At 42.2% G+C, this 15,138-nt stretch overlaps 1 protein-coding gene across 1 annotated transcript in view; it reads right to left on the bottom strand.

The window, feature by feature from the left end:
- AKIRIN2 (akirin 2) overlaps positions 1–15,138 on the bottom strand; it is a 27,746-nt gene extending 12,608 nt beyond the window's left edge. The window contains exon 1 of the mRNA XM_038002246.2: positions 14,316–15,138. Within this exon, the coding sequence (XP_037858174.1) occupies positions 14,316–14,550 (235 nt within the window). The 5' untranslated portion in view covers positions 14,551–15,138. The remainder of the gene's footprint in view (positions 1–14,315) is intronic.

Genomic DNA, 15,138 nt, shown 5'->3' with positions numbered 1-15,138 from the left:
TCAAACAAAACAAAACACAACTTGGAGTTGCTATGGAGACCCATCTTTATTAATTGGCTATTTTCCCAGGATCATCTCTTCAGAAACTAAAACAGTTCTTATGTTCTCCTTGATGGAATCTTAAGGACAATATTCTTATCCAACCAAGAGCTATTTAAGAATGAGCTGATGCCATTTTAAATTCACTTTAAAATACTATTATTTCACTGGTACATATAGCCAACGATTACTTATTACTTATTTGAACGACTCAATTTGTTAAAACACTGCAGGTAAATGTTAAGTTTTACATCTCCAGCTTATATTTACACTAAGCGGATACATTAACCTTGTTGCTATTGTTATGTAGCTCTTAACTACTTTTAAGTATTTTCTCAAATAACTTACAAGCTACCAAAATATGACAAAGAAAGCATGGCCGCATGCAGTGGCTCATGCAAGGCTGAGGCAGAAGGATCACTTGAGGCCCGGAGTTTGAGACCAGCCTGGGCAACAAAGCGAAAACTCTCTCTCTACAAAACATAAAACATAAAATTAGCCAGGTATGGTGGCTTGCCCCTGTAGTCCCCAGCTACTGGCAAAATGAGGCAGAAAGATAGTTCCAGGCTACAGTGGGCTACAGTGAGCTACAGTGAGCTACAGTGAGCTACAATGGCGCCACTGCACTCCAGCCTCGGCAAGAGTGAGACCTTGAGTTTTTTTTTTTTTCTTTTCTTTTTTGTTTTTGAGATGGAGTCTCACTCTGTCGCCCAGGCTGGAGTGCAATAGTGTGATCTCAGCTCACTGCAAGCTCCGCCTGCCAGGTTCAAGCGATTCTCCTGTCTCAGACTCCAGAGAAACTGAGATTACAGGCACTTGCCACCAAGCCCGGCTAATTTTTGTATTTTTAGTAGAGAGTTTCACCAGGTTGGCCAGGCTCATCTTGAACTCCTGACCTCAGGTGATCCACCCGCCTCAGCCTCCCAAAGTGCTGGGAATACAGGTGTGATCCACCGTGCCCGGCAAGACCCTGTCTTTAAAAAAAAAAAAAAGATGCCGGGCATGGTGGCTCATGCCTGTGATCCCAACACTTTGGGAGGCCGAGACGGGCAGATCACCTGAGGCAGGGAGTTCAAGATCAGCCGGACCAACATGGAGAAACCCTATCTTTACTAAAAATACAAAAAAAAAAAAAAAAAAAAATTAGCCAAGTGTAACGGCACGTGCCTGTAATCCTAGCTACTCAGGAGGCTGAGGTAGGAGAATCACTTGAACCCGGGGGAAGGTGGAGGTTGCATTGAGCCGAGATTAAGCCACTACACTCCAGCCTGGGCAACAAGAACGAAACTCCATCTCAAAACAAAAAGGGCAATAAATGGAGAAGTGGAAATTGAACTGCCCCAAATCCAAAACCCAAAATGTACATGCTACAGAAACATTTGGTTCCAAAGCAAAAGATTCAGCTCTTATTCCAATTAACCACAGCCACAAGGGCAATGGTATTTACCTGCAGGGTTTTAACAAATTGAGTAATTTACTTCAAATAAGTAGCACTGGCTACACAGTACTAGTGAAATGAAAGAATTTGACCTTGTATTGATTACAGTTGTTCCTCCTCCCGTAGGGAAGATAAATGAATGCCTTTTATACAGTTAAATATTATGTAAGTATAAATGCAGAACCTAAGCCAGCTTGCACAGACTGAGAAAGCAGACTCTTTGAGGACTCCAGTACAGCACAATCAAGCTGAAGAACAAACCCATTTCCTATAACAACTTGTTCAGGCACCCCCAAAAAACATTAGCATACCTGGGCCAGGCACAGTGGCTCATGTCTACAATCCCAGCACTTTGGGAAGCCGAGGAGGGTGGGTCACCTGAGGTCAAGAGTTTGAGACCTGCCTGGCCAATATGGCGAAACCCCGTCTCTACTAAAAATTCAAAAAAATTAGCCGGGCAAGGTGGTGCACGCTTGTAATCCCAATAGCTTAAACCTGGGAGACGGAGGCTGCAGTGAGCCGAGACAGTGCCAATGCACTCCAACCTGGGCAACAGAGCGAGACTCAGTCTTAAAACAAACAAAAAAAGTGTACCTGGAACCAGGATTTGCAAAACTGATGACTAACAGGCCAAACTCAGCCCCACGGACATGATTTTTTTAAAACACGTTAATTTGTAGTCATTTAAAAACTGGGTGGTTCTACATATAAAGTCAGACTTCTGACAACTCTTAGGAAAACCAGGTAACATGGCAAAACTCAGCTGAAGATTTAGTGTGACTGCTACCTTTTGGGCCTAAGTTCTCAAGTGCTTCTACAATTTTAATGCACACACAGATTACCTCTGGATCTTGTTAAAATGTAGACCCTGCAGGGTGGAGCTTAAGATTCTACATTCCTTATGAGGTGATGCTGCTGGTCAGGACTGGAATTCACTAGTTCCCTCCTAGTTTACTTTAAATCATTTATATCTCTGGAACTATGCGTATTTAAAGTTTCTAGCCCCTGCTTAAAATAACAACTCCCTTGGCCAAGGGCGGTGGCTCACGCCTGTAATCCCAGCACTTTGGGAGGCTGAGGTGGGTGGATCACCTGAGGTCAGGAGTTCAAGATGAGCCTGGCCAACCTGGTGAAACTCTGTCTCTACGAAAAACACAAAAAAATTAGCTGAGCATGGTGGCGGGCGCCTATAATCCCAGTTACTTGGGAGGCTGAGGCAGGAGAATCGCTTGGGCTCTGGAGGCAGAGGTTTCAGTGAGCTGAGATCACACCATTGAACTCCAGCCTGGGCAACAATAGCGAAACTCCGTCTCAAAAAAAACCGAAAAACAAACAAAAAACCTTTAATTGAATATTTTTTAAAAAGTGGTTGGTTTACTATTGGACATACTAGGGAGTGGAGAGGAAGGAAAAGAAGATGTTAGCAGCCCGGTTATTACAAGTACGGAAATATCTACGCTAACTTAAAATCATTTTGCCACCCTCACCTGAATGGTTTTTATAGTTTTAAGTTCATTGCTTCTCAGCCTTTTGGCTAAGATCAAGTGTAATTCTGTTAGACATACCCCTCCCCCAGGAAGAAAATATTCTGCAAATTAATTTAACTTGATTGGACCTACTTAGGAAAACTCATTACATGACATTAACCTAAATACAATGATTACTCCATCTCTCCTAATACACTTTAAAAAAAGAAATTCATATTCGTCATTATGTGACTGATGATGAAGCAATTCATTTACTTTACCAACATGACTGCTTTTTAAAAGAGGAATTAAGACCCCCTCTCAGGCCAGGCACAGTCGCTCACGCCAGTAATCCCAGCACTTTGGGAGGCCAAGGTGGGCGGATGGCTTGAGGTCAGGAGTTCGAGACTAGTCTGGCCAACGTGGTGAAACCTCATCTCTACTAAAAATACAAAAGTTAGCCGGGCATAATGGCGGGCACCTGTAACCCCAGCTACTAGGGAGGCTGAGGCAGGAGAATCACTTGAACCCAGCAGATGGAGGCTGCAGTGAGCCAACACCACACCACTGCACTCCAGCCTGGGCAACAGAGTGAGATGGTTTCAACAACAAAAAGACCACCTCTCACACCATAAGGCACTGATTAGAAGTCCACATACATCTCTTATTTATCCCATGTATTTTGTAAATTAGTTGTGAACATTTAAAAGTCAATGGATTTCACAAAAATTCTGACTTCTAGTGGTAGAGGGAAAGCGCTAACAAGATCTGACGATAAAAAGGTCCAAACTAGGCTGGGCATGGTGGCTCTCACCTGTAATCCCAGCACCTTGGAGACCAAGGTGGGCAGATCACTTGAGGCTAGTAGTTCGAGACCAGCCTGGCCAACATGGTGAAACTGTCTCTACTAAAAATGAAAAAATTAGCCAGGCATGGTGATACACATCTGTAACCCCAGCTACTTGGGTGGCTGAGGCAGGAGAACTGCTTGAACCCAGGAGGCAGAGGTTGTCGTGAGCTGAGATCGCACCACTGCACTCCAGCCTCGGCAACAGGGCAAAACCCCATCAAAAAAAAAAAAAGTCCAAATTTCCCATGGCTGGAATTAAAGAGGAACTGTCTGAACGAACTGAAGATACAAATTAAATACAGATACATCTGTAAATGGAAACTGAAATTAGGAGCAGGCATGTGACTGCTTAGGGAGCTACTAAGTGAGATAAGCATGGAGCTAGAGCTAGAACTAAAAAACTACGAGGTTTAATGCCCAGGTAAAGACAAAAAGAACAGCTAGGGAGTAGAGGGAAATTATAGTCAAAGAAGAAAAAAAAGCATTTCAAAAAGAAAGTAGTGTGCCAGCAGGAAGAATGCTGAAAGAAAGGTCAAATAAGAGGAGGACTGATTGTCATGGAAGTCACTGATGACCTGACAGGAGCTGCTTGAGGCATGTCAGGAATTGAGAACTGAAGAAATGGAAGCAAACAGACTATTTGAAAGCTCTTTGAATTTGATTTTGAAGTGGAAGAGATCTAGAAGATAGCTGGAGGAAAATGAGTATGTTTTGTTTTTTCACTTTCTCATGAAAGGCTTGGGAATATATAAAGCCAAAAGCAAAGATCAAATTGAGAGAAGAAAAAGGGAATAATCAAGAGGATAAGGTTACTTTGGAGAAAAGTGGAATATTTCCCTCACTGTATACAGTGCTTTCATAATTATTTAATCCTCGATACTAAAACAGGACAGGCTCAAATGTCAGTAGTGCTGGTACTAAAAACAATGAAAAAACTGTGATTTGATGGCAACTCTTCTTTTGTAGACAGCAGGCTTATTCAACGAAAGGCAAAATTGCTGGTCAGTAAAAGTCCCATTTGAGGTTGCCTTCTTGAGACAGTTTCCATCCTTGGCCAGTAAATGCTCTTAATTCTCACAACAACCCTAAGAGGCAGATGCTATTATCATCATGTGCACATTTGCTGAGATGAGAAAAATGAGGCTCTGCTTCAGTGTCTTCTGAAACGTCACACGGCTTGAACATGGCAGAGCCAGGTTTGACCTCAGGGTCCAAGTTCTTAACATCTACTACCCTATCCAGTAGTAGTCAAAATTCTATTAGCATCTAACGTTAAAATAAATCACAATGGGCTGGGCGTGATGGCTCACACCTGTAATCCCAGCACTTTGGGAGACAGAGGTGGGCAGATCACCTGGGGTCAGGAGTTCAAGACCAGCTTGGCCAACATAGCAAAAGCCCGTCTCTACTAAAAACACAAAAATTAGCCAGGCGTGGCGGCGCATGCCTGTAATCCCAGCTACTCAGAAGACTAAGGCAAGAGAATCGTTTCAACCCAGGAGGCAGACTGTAGTGAGCCAAGATCATGCCACTGCACTCCAGCCTGGGCGACAGAGTAAGACTCTGTCTCAAAATATCACAATAAGGAAAGCTAATTTTTAGAAAATAGGAGTTAGAGACATCAATACTATGCATAATTTATACTTTCATACACTGAAACTTCAAAAAATGCGATTGTCAAGAAGGCAATAACCGGCCAGGCGCGGTGGCTCATGCCTGTAATCCCAGCACTTTGGGAGGCAGAGGCTGGCGGATCACGAGGTCAGGAGATCAAGACCATCCCAGCTAACACAGTGAAACCTTACCTCTACTAAAAATACAAAAAAGGAGCCGGGTGTGGTGGCACGTGCCTGTGGTCCCAGCTATTCGGGAGGCCAGGGCAGGAGAATCGCTTCAACCCAGAAGGTGGAGGTTGCAGTGAGATTGCGCCACTGCACTCCAGCCTGGGTGACAGAGTGAGACTCCGACCCCTCCCTCAAAAAAAAGGCAATAACCAAAATGAAGCATAACTCTCATCTAATGAGACTCCTGAAACAGCAATCACTAGCTATAAAAAAAAAATTGTAACGCCTCTTCATGTTACATCCAGAAATGTAAATAAGGGATGCTTAAAGAGTCTAAAATGCCTCCTCTTAGGACAGGCATTTGTATCTAACCAGAATGTTTTACTGGTGTTTTAAAAGTTAAGAAATGGCCGGGCGCAGAGGCTCACGCCTGTAATCCCAGCACTCTGGAAGGCCCAGGTGGGCGGATCACGAGGTTAGGAGTTCGACGTCAGCCTGACCAACATGGTGAAACCCTGTCTCTACTAAAAACACAATTACACAGGCGTGGCAGCACGCACCTGTAATCCCAGCTACTCAGGAGGCTGAGGCAGGAGAATCGCTTGAACCCAGGAGGTGGAGCTTGCAGTGAGCTGAGATCATGCCACTGCACTCCAGCCTGGGTGACAGAGCAAGACTCCGTCTCAAAAAAAAAAAAAAAATATGAAGAATTATTCCAAGTTGATAGGTCAGTATTTCCACACGTGTACAACTGATTACAATGCCAGGTTCTGATAATGCACTATTTTACCCTGGGCTATGAAAGATTGTCACAGACAGCATCAAGTCCCCCTCTCTATCACAGCAACTAAAATCTTCTATACTTTAAATCAAGTATACCACTTAACAGAAGTTCTTCTAGATAATCATATTTTAGTGGGAGGAACAAGGCAATCTCCTTTCATAATTAAAAGGCACAGTTCAGAGGGGCAGTCATGTTTGAAAAATTGGCTTTCTTCAAACTTCACTGTACATTCTACTCTTCATTTGTTAATCAGTTCAACAAAAAGAAACAAAAGAAAAATCCAAGTCCCTCTCTCCAACCATTCTGTCTAGTTTGATTTTTTTGAGGGAGTTTTATAAGAATTAACATTAACAGAAATGAAAATGAATGCTAACCAAAGTGAGAATACACATCATATACTGACACAATTTCAGAAACTTAGTAAACAAGCCTTAACACTTTTAGGAAAAAAACTCTTTCAAAAGTGATTTAATTAGTAAACCAATTTTAATACTTAGGCTATCAAAGGGGAAATGAACACTAATATGGAAAAATGTTAATAAGAAATGAAAATAGGTATACTGATAAAGCATAAAGTGCTAGCTAATAAAGTTCCAACAGTGGCTGCTCTATCATCAGTCTCTCAAGACTCTTACTCTTTGCCTAGCCAGTGCAGTATCTGGAACTCAAATGAGGCTCATAAGGGTTTGAACAAGTGACTTCTAGAAGAATAATTTAAATGTTTTAATAATGTTAAGAAAATCCAGGTACATCAAAGGACCTAAAAAGTCAAATCCAGAAGTTGTATTTATGGAAAGATAACAATGTTAATAAAATCAGAATATCCACTAGTACATCTCAAGATTATCTGCTTATGACACTTGTGACAGATAAAAACTAAAGGGAAAAAAAGCTACACCCCAAGACAAACTAAAAGTATATTATTATGAGCTGCTTTCTTAGTGCTAGAAAGTTCACCACCCAACAAAGCCTACATGTAAGAAATGTAAGAAACATTACAAAAACTGTTATACTGTAAAATCCTAATCACAAGAAATATTACAAAATATGTTATACTATAAAATTCTGATCAGTAGGCCCAAAATAAATATCAAAGCTGACAAACTAACATCCACTAGAATTTTAAATTACCTGCAAGGATTCCCTGCTTAACATGGCTACAATATCATCTCATGTGAGAAACTTGTTATAACAAATAAATTTCTTTAGAAATATATCAGAACTTCATATTAAAAAGTATTTTCTTCTAAAAATCCTGTAAAACCCTTTAAAATGTTTCTTCCGATGAGCAAATATCTGATAATAGAGAAATTCTTACACATGGGGCTACTTAAAATATTGTAATTCACGTAACCCATGTTTCTCATCATTGTCCAGAAAAATGAATACTGAGTATACTTAAAGTGCCTCAGAAAAGTATTATTCAAAGTCTTAAACTAATTGCAGTATTTATTACGACTCGTTTGAGTCACATTTTTTGTCAAAAAATGTTACACATTATGACAATGTCATAGAACAGTCTAAAAAGAAAATTTGGTACAGAATTACAGGGTAAAACTGAAATTACATTTCTTTTCAACCATAGCAACTCTAAGAACCTTGGGAAATGTCAAGACTTAATTAACTCAACAAATAAACTTAGTATTTAAAAACTATTTGTGACATTAAAAGGAAAGGTATGGCAAATAACAATCTTGCGGGCTATTTTCAAACCACCATATTCAAGTCCAATGACTCATCCCAGCCCCCAAAAATTCAGGAGACATTCCTGTTAACAGTCATGGCTACAGCGAGACTGCTGCTGAGAATGTATCTCTCAGGTGTGTTTAGAAAGCTAAGAAACACTGGAGGTAAGCCGAGTTCCACAATCCTATAGTTAGCAATAAAATTAAAGATGAATCTCTTTGAACTAAATCCATTTGTGAAGACTTCTTTAGCAACTTCAGATGCCTGATTGGTTTGTATAGGCTTAAGTATTTTCTCTCATACCTTTTTAAAAGCAGGTAGTTCTCTCAAAGGCAAGAAATTCCCTACAATTTCACATATGTAGAGAACATTCTGTGAATCAACAGTGTTAGGCATAGGGTTAACACAAGGACTACAGGGACTACAAATTCCTGGTTAACTAATTCACTGATAGGTACTTGAAAATACCTACTTCCACTCCCAATACCATTATCTAGTTTCATGAACCAACTATTCAAGAGGCCCAAACTTAACCCATGCTAATACTTCACATTCTTCTTTAATAAAGAGAAAAATCTCTTTTCAAATAGGAAAGATACTCACAACTGGGCACCACTGAAGCTTTTACTCCCAATCTTTCAAAACGAAAGCTTTCTATCACTGTGTCTTTCTAGGTCTATCAAAACACTTAGCAGAAAAAACCTGCCAGGCACAGCGGCTCAAATCTGTAATCCCAGCACTTTGGGAGGCCGAAGCAGGCAGATTGCTTGAGCCGTAGGAGTTTGAAACCAGCCTGGGCAACATGGTGAAATCCCATCTCTACAAAAAAAAAAAAATACAAAAATTAGCTTGGCATGGTGGCACATGCCTGTAGCCCCAGGTACTTGAGAGGCTGGGGCAGGAGGATCATTTGAGCCCAGGAGGCAAAGATTGCAGTGAGCCGAGATTGTGCCATTACACTCCAGCCTAGGTGACAGAGCAAGACTCTGTCTCAAAAAAAACAAAACAAAGACCTGATTAATATGTACTACATTCTTTTTCCTATAAAACCATTAAAAAACTGAAGAAATGTATATTATTCTCCTTTACATCTCAGGTTATGTCTCCATGGCAACCACAGTGACTACTACCTTCCACACCTAAAGAGGGGCTAACCTCTATCTAGCCATGTTTAGCCTATGTGTTGCTGTGCTCAAGTTAGGCTTTATTTTTCTACCTTAATAAAAAAGCCGGGGGCCGGGCACGGTGGCTCACAACTGTAATCCCAGCACTTTGGGAGGCTGAGGCAGGCGGATCATGAGGACAAGAGACCATCCTGGCTAATACGCTGAAACCCTGTCTCCACTAAAAATACAAAATATTAGCCGGGCGTGGTGGCAGGTGCCTGTAGTCCCAGCTACTTGGGAGGCTAAGGCAGGGGAATGGTGTGAACCTGGGAGGTCGAGCTTGCAGTGAGTAGAGATTGCACCACTGCACTCCAGCCTGGGCGACAGAGCGAGACTCATCTCAAAAAAAAAAAAAAAAAAAAAAAAAAAAGCCATGGAGGCCGGGAGCGGTGGCTCACACCTGTAATCCCAACACTTTGGGAGGCTGAGGTGGGTGGATCATGAGGTCAGGAGTCCAAGACCAGCCTGACCAACATGGTGAAATCCCATCTCTACCAAAAATACAAAAATTAGCTGGGCGTGGTGGTGTGCACCTGTAAGCCCAGCTACTTGGGAGGCTGAGGCAGGAGAATCACTTGAAACCAGGAAGGAGACAGAGGTTGCAGTGAGCAGAGATTGCGCCACTGCACTCCAGCCGAGGCGACAGAGTGAGACTCCATCTCAAAACAAACAAACAAACAAAAAGCCGGGGGCAGAGGCTCACACCTATAATCCCAGCACTTTGTGAGGCCAAGGCAGTGGGACCACCTGAGGTCAGGAGTTCAAGACCAGCCCTGCCAACATGGTGAAACTCCATCTCTACTAAAAATACACACACAAAAAAAAACAGCCAGGTGTGGTGGCACACACCTGTAATCCCAGCGGCTCCAAAGGCTGAGACACAAGAATCGCTCGAACCCAGGAGATGGAGGTTGCAATGACCTGAGATCACGCCACTGCACTCCAGCCTGGGTACGACTGTCTCAAAAAAAAAAAAAAAAAAAAAAAAAAAACTCGATATCAGAATATAACTGCAGTTTTTAATGGCCATAAACTTACAGGATTCTTAAATGCGTAAGTCATAGAAATACACAGTAACTGCAGCTACATACAGCCCTAAATAGAATATCAGGTTTAAGATTCAAAGTACAAAGACCATTAAAAACATTTATTCGCCAAATCCAGTGAGACACTAGGAGCAACTTAACAGCTGTCTAAATAACCACAAAATATTAAAAAATACTTCTGGCTCAATATAAATGACATCTGAAGTGAGATGCTGCCTCCTCCAACAGACGTCTCATTTGTTTGCCTAGAACCATTTATATTTCATTTAAGCCAGCTGGTGTCTCCGTTCGCAGGCATGCATCAATGTCTGGTGAACAATCTATGTTCTTGTAAACCCTTCTCCATTCACAAGCTGTAGTTTCCATTTTTAATGGCAAGTTTCCAGCAAGTACAATGAGTTCTTACAAAGGAACTTAACTCTTCACAGAATTCAATTCCTAAGGCAGACTAGAGTAATGGTACCAAGCCATAAACAATGTGAATTAATGTGCCTAACAAACTCACAAATACATTAACATTCACAGAAGGGTACCTTCAGACCATTCATTCACTACATAATAATGAAAACAATGTGTTGGATTTGATTGATGGTCTCTTACAATGTTGCAATATTTTGGTTTTATTCTTTCTTGGGAATGTCATGACAATCTTTTGGCTAAATGGTAGTATTATGAGATGTTTCAAAAACCAATTGTAAAGCATATTTTGGTTTTCAACTAACTTACCAGGATAAGTATTGATGCAGCTACTAGAGGTATTCCTTTCCCCAAGGATATTTGATGCCTCTACTCCCCCCTCCCTTTACTTCCACTGATCACTTTTCCTTTCCCATACCCAGGGGTATTATAAACCTCACTGCTGACACCCCACACGAGGGTAAGCAAACTTTTTCTGTAAACACTAGAGAGCAAATATGGAGTTTTGGGGGCAATACACTCTCTGAGACAACTATTCAACTGTCATCGTCACCTGCAATGAACAATACTTTAAAAAAAAAAAAAAAGAATAAGCACAGCTGTGTTCCAATAAAATTTTATTTATGGACACTGAAATTCGAATTTCACATAATTCTCACGTGTCACAAAATAATTCTTTTGATTCTTTTCCAACCATTTAAAAAATGTAAAGAACATTCTTAGCTCTCAGGCTACACAAAAATATGGCTGTACTTTGTCAACCACCCCTAGACCCTGGACAGCATTTCTGAAGTAGTAACACTTGGGTGTCCTAAAAAACAGGTTTGGGATATCTGTGTGTTAAGGAGCCCCTAAAAAATTCATAATGCCAATTAGCATAGTAAAGGCTCTAAGCCTTGCGGTTAAGAAAGCAATCTTAACTTCCTTCAGCTCAGCTAGTCCTTCCTTTTTCCTAGTATTAAGTTGCAACACTTTGAAAAATATTTAAATAAGAATAGTCAAGTCAAACTTCCTGGGATGACTAAAATGATAGCTAAGATTTAAAACAGACATCCAAGTTCCTGAAACTAATAAAGCCACAACATGACTTCAGCTATGCCATCAGAAACTGAAAATATCCAGAGGAGAACAATAATAAAATAAATTGTATACATGCTCTGAAAAAAATTCACTTTAGTACTCTAATTCTACATTATTTGTATTATATTTGAACTCACAGATGTGAAAGGAAAACAAAGAGTTCCCACAAGTTCGCCAATCTCAATTTGGTAAGCCACTGTCTACTTCCAATCCTAACTATTCATTTTAGTTAATGACAGATGGGTATTTACTCCCATAAAGTTTAAGAATAATCGGTGTTAAAATAGGAAGCTAAAAATCAGGTGCATGAGAAAATTATTTCCAAGTTTAGTAACATGAAAACGGGGAAGCTCTTTGATACCTGCACAACACTGCAGCTCCCATTATGGCATTACAAAAAACATACAGGACCATACCCCAAATTGGCCATATAAACATAAAGTCAAATTAAATTACATTTAGAATGTCATTCAAAACTACAGTTTAAAAAATGTAATTTTAGCAAGTCAAAACTTTAATTTCAACTTGTTTTCTCAAGTCAACTTTTTAAGATAATATTCAGATTAGTTAGAATAACTTTCAGCAGACTCAATCAATTAGGATGCGATTTTAGGTTTCAGGATATAATCAAACTTCCAAAGTAGATGTCAAAAAAACACCTTGAAGAACAGAATAGCAGTATTTTGGAAAGTGAATGTGAATCTGAATCAGCTGGCTTAAACAGTTCCAATAATTCCAGTCGTTTTACTACGATACTTCAATTAATTTAAACTTGAGATAATGTGGAGCCAATTGTATTAACCAACGCTACAGATATGCCAATGAAAAGTCAAGTTTACAAAGGATCACAGTTCTTTCCGAGTAAGTGTGCTTTAAAGGTGGGGAACATGTTATACCCCACTGGTTTACACACATGCCCAAGATTATTTTCACATTGAGACATAGTACTTTAATTCCCAAACCTAGCACTGTATTAATTCACTCCCTCGACTGAAATTTATTGCTGGTTAGCTACTTAATGACCTTATTTTGAAATGGCCTTATTAGTTAAGTACAGATTCCATTTCAATTTCCAATGATACCATTTCACTAAAAGACAAATTCCAAAAATGTCAACCACCAGTAGCTCATTCTTGACACTGGCTGTTTCCTTTTTTTTTTTTTTTTTTCCCCAAAGTAAAGCCTAACAATCAACAAATGCCTTTTCAATCTAATTAAAAGACAGTTTAGTAAGGTCATTAAATAAATTTATCCGAGAATTTCCGTGACAACTCACTACAACTCTGAAACAGTATGTCCTTAAATTAGATCAAATATTTAATAGCAAAAACGGTAGCTTGCATATTCGAGGGTCACTCCATGGATTTAGAAAATATTTCAAAATGTGACATTAAAAAAAAAACTAAAGTCAGTTTCAAATGGAAGTCACCAAATACAGAGGTATATACTTCACTTTTTTAAGCTAATGATAATGAGACATTTAAATCAAGCTATGAAAAGGCTTTGTTTAAAGGGTGATAATACTAAAGGCTCACACAGAAATCTTTGCATGCTACCCACAAAGGAAACATTTACACTTCAATCCACAAAAGCCTATCCTAGGACTGTGCCAGGGGCACACAAGGATTTCAAAGTACAGAAAAAACTGGGCATACACATGCCCTACAAAGCAGCCAAAAGACATTCCCCATAGTCTCTCTCAGGAAATGTTTCAAGATGAAAAGCAAAAAGTCTTTAGTCCCTTGGAATTCTGGGTTGATTTCTTCATTATCCTCAAGGCTAGGTTGTTTTCTCGCAACACACTTTGTTGGGCAAAAATAAAGCATTTCCAAATAAAAACAACTCCTCAGCCCCAATTTTCAATGCAATATACTTATTAAAAGTTCAAGATTTCTCAAGGTCTAGATGTACAGTATGATCATATTACAGTACTCGGGAAGAGCGTTTTCTTTGTTGTTGACCCTGCTAGGGAAACAGGTCTTGACTCAGCCAAAGTGGCGTTCTTGTGGGTGATTAATGACAGGCCTAGATCTCGCCCCAGTGACATCCATCCCCACCCCCCACCCCCACTATACTAAAATCAGCCATGTCTGAACTGGAGGAGGGGCTGTAGCCTCGCCTCAAACCACCCAGTCCCAGAGTTAATAGCTGCAACCAATCGATTACGGCAAGCACACATTGAGATTGGGGCGAAATGTGACCCTTTCGCCTAAATTTACGAATAATATCGCCCTCTCTGATCATTTCCGCTGAGTCTCCAGCGACTACGGAAACAATTCCAATCATTCGGCCCAAAGAAAAAGATGTCCCTGTTCTACCCAATACCGACAAGGCAAAGCCCCTACCCACCTCCAAACACTACCCCCTTGACATCAGCCCATTTCTATTGTGTCTTATTAGGTCCTCGGGCTACGAGGACCTAACGAAAAATGTGGCTGCCCTACTACTTTGCTAAGAACGAGAACCACACAGTCCGGTCCCCCACCCCAGGGGCCGCATCCCACGCCCCAGGACCCCTGTTCTCTCGACTACCCCGGCGGCCGCGGGGCCGGGTCCCACCTGTGGTGAGGCGGGAGGAGACGTCGCCGAAGGGGGATGGCTCCATTCGGAGATACTTCTGCGGCGAGGCGGCCGCAGCCGAGAAGGAGGCGGCAGTGGCCGCGGCCGCCGACAACGGAGAGGCAGCGGCCGAGGTGGGCGCCGACAATGGCGCACATCGCCTCCGCTTCGGGGACGCCGGGCTCAACAGCGGGTCGAAATCCAGAGTCCTTTTCAGAGTGGCTCCGCACGCCATGGCCGGGGGCAGCTGAAGCGCCGGGCTCGGGCGGGGTCGGGGAGGGGTGACGAGAGGAAGAGGGCGAGGAAAAGGGGGAAGAGCGGGAACTCGAGGAGAGCCTGCCCGACGGGCTCAGGAGCCAAGCGGGTCGCAGAGCGCCGGCTGTGGAAAACAGAGCCGCCGCCGCCGCTGCCTCCGCGGCAGGGGCAGTGGCCAGGGACGGCCCGGGTGAGAGCGGGAGGGGCGGTGGCGGGCAGAAGCACACGCCAGTCGCGTCAGGGGGGCTCTTCCGCCTCCTCAGGCGCGGCTCCCCCGGGAGAGGCTCCGGCCGCCCCCGCCGTCCGCTCGAGCTTTGCGCCGCGCCTGAGGCGCTTCTGTGCTGAGACCAGATCCTTTCTGAAGTCGAAAACAGCACCGTGGGGCGTGAGGCTGGAACGCGGCTCCTAATACGCCCGAGTACGGTCAGTAGATTGAGAGCGGCGATCGATGCAGTGAGATTGCTAGGTGGCTGCGGCAGCACGACCGCAAGCGAACACGTCCAACCGCTTCCCCCTCCCCCGTAGGACTCTCCCACCCGCCGCCGGCCCCAATATGGCGTCAATAACA

Source organism: Chlorocebus sabaeus, chromosome 13 (genome assembly GCF_047675955.1).
Source record: "Chlorocebus sabaeus isolate Y175 chromosome 13, mChlSab1.0.hap1, whole genome shotgun sequence".
Taxonomy (NCBI): domain Eukaryota; kingdom Metazoa; phylum Chordata; class Mammalia; order Primates; family Cercopithecidae; genus Chlorocebus; species Chlorocebus sabaeus.
Note: the sequence above shows the minus strand (reverse complement) of the source record. Positions and strands in the feature narration are given on the sequence as shown.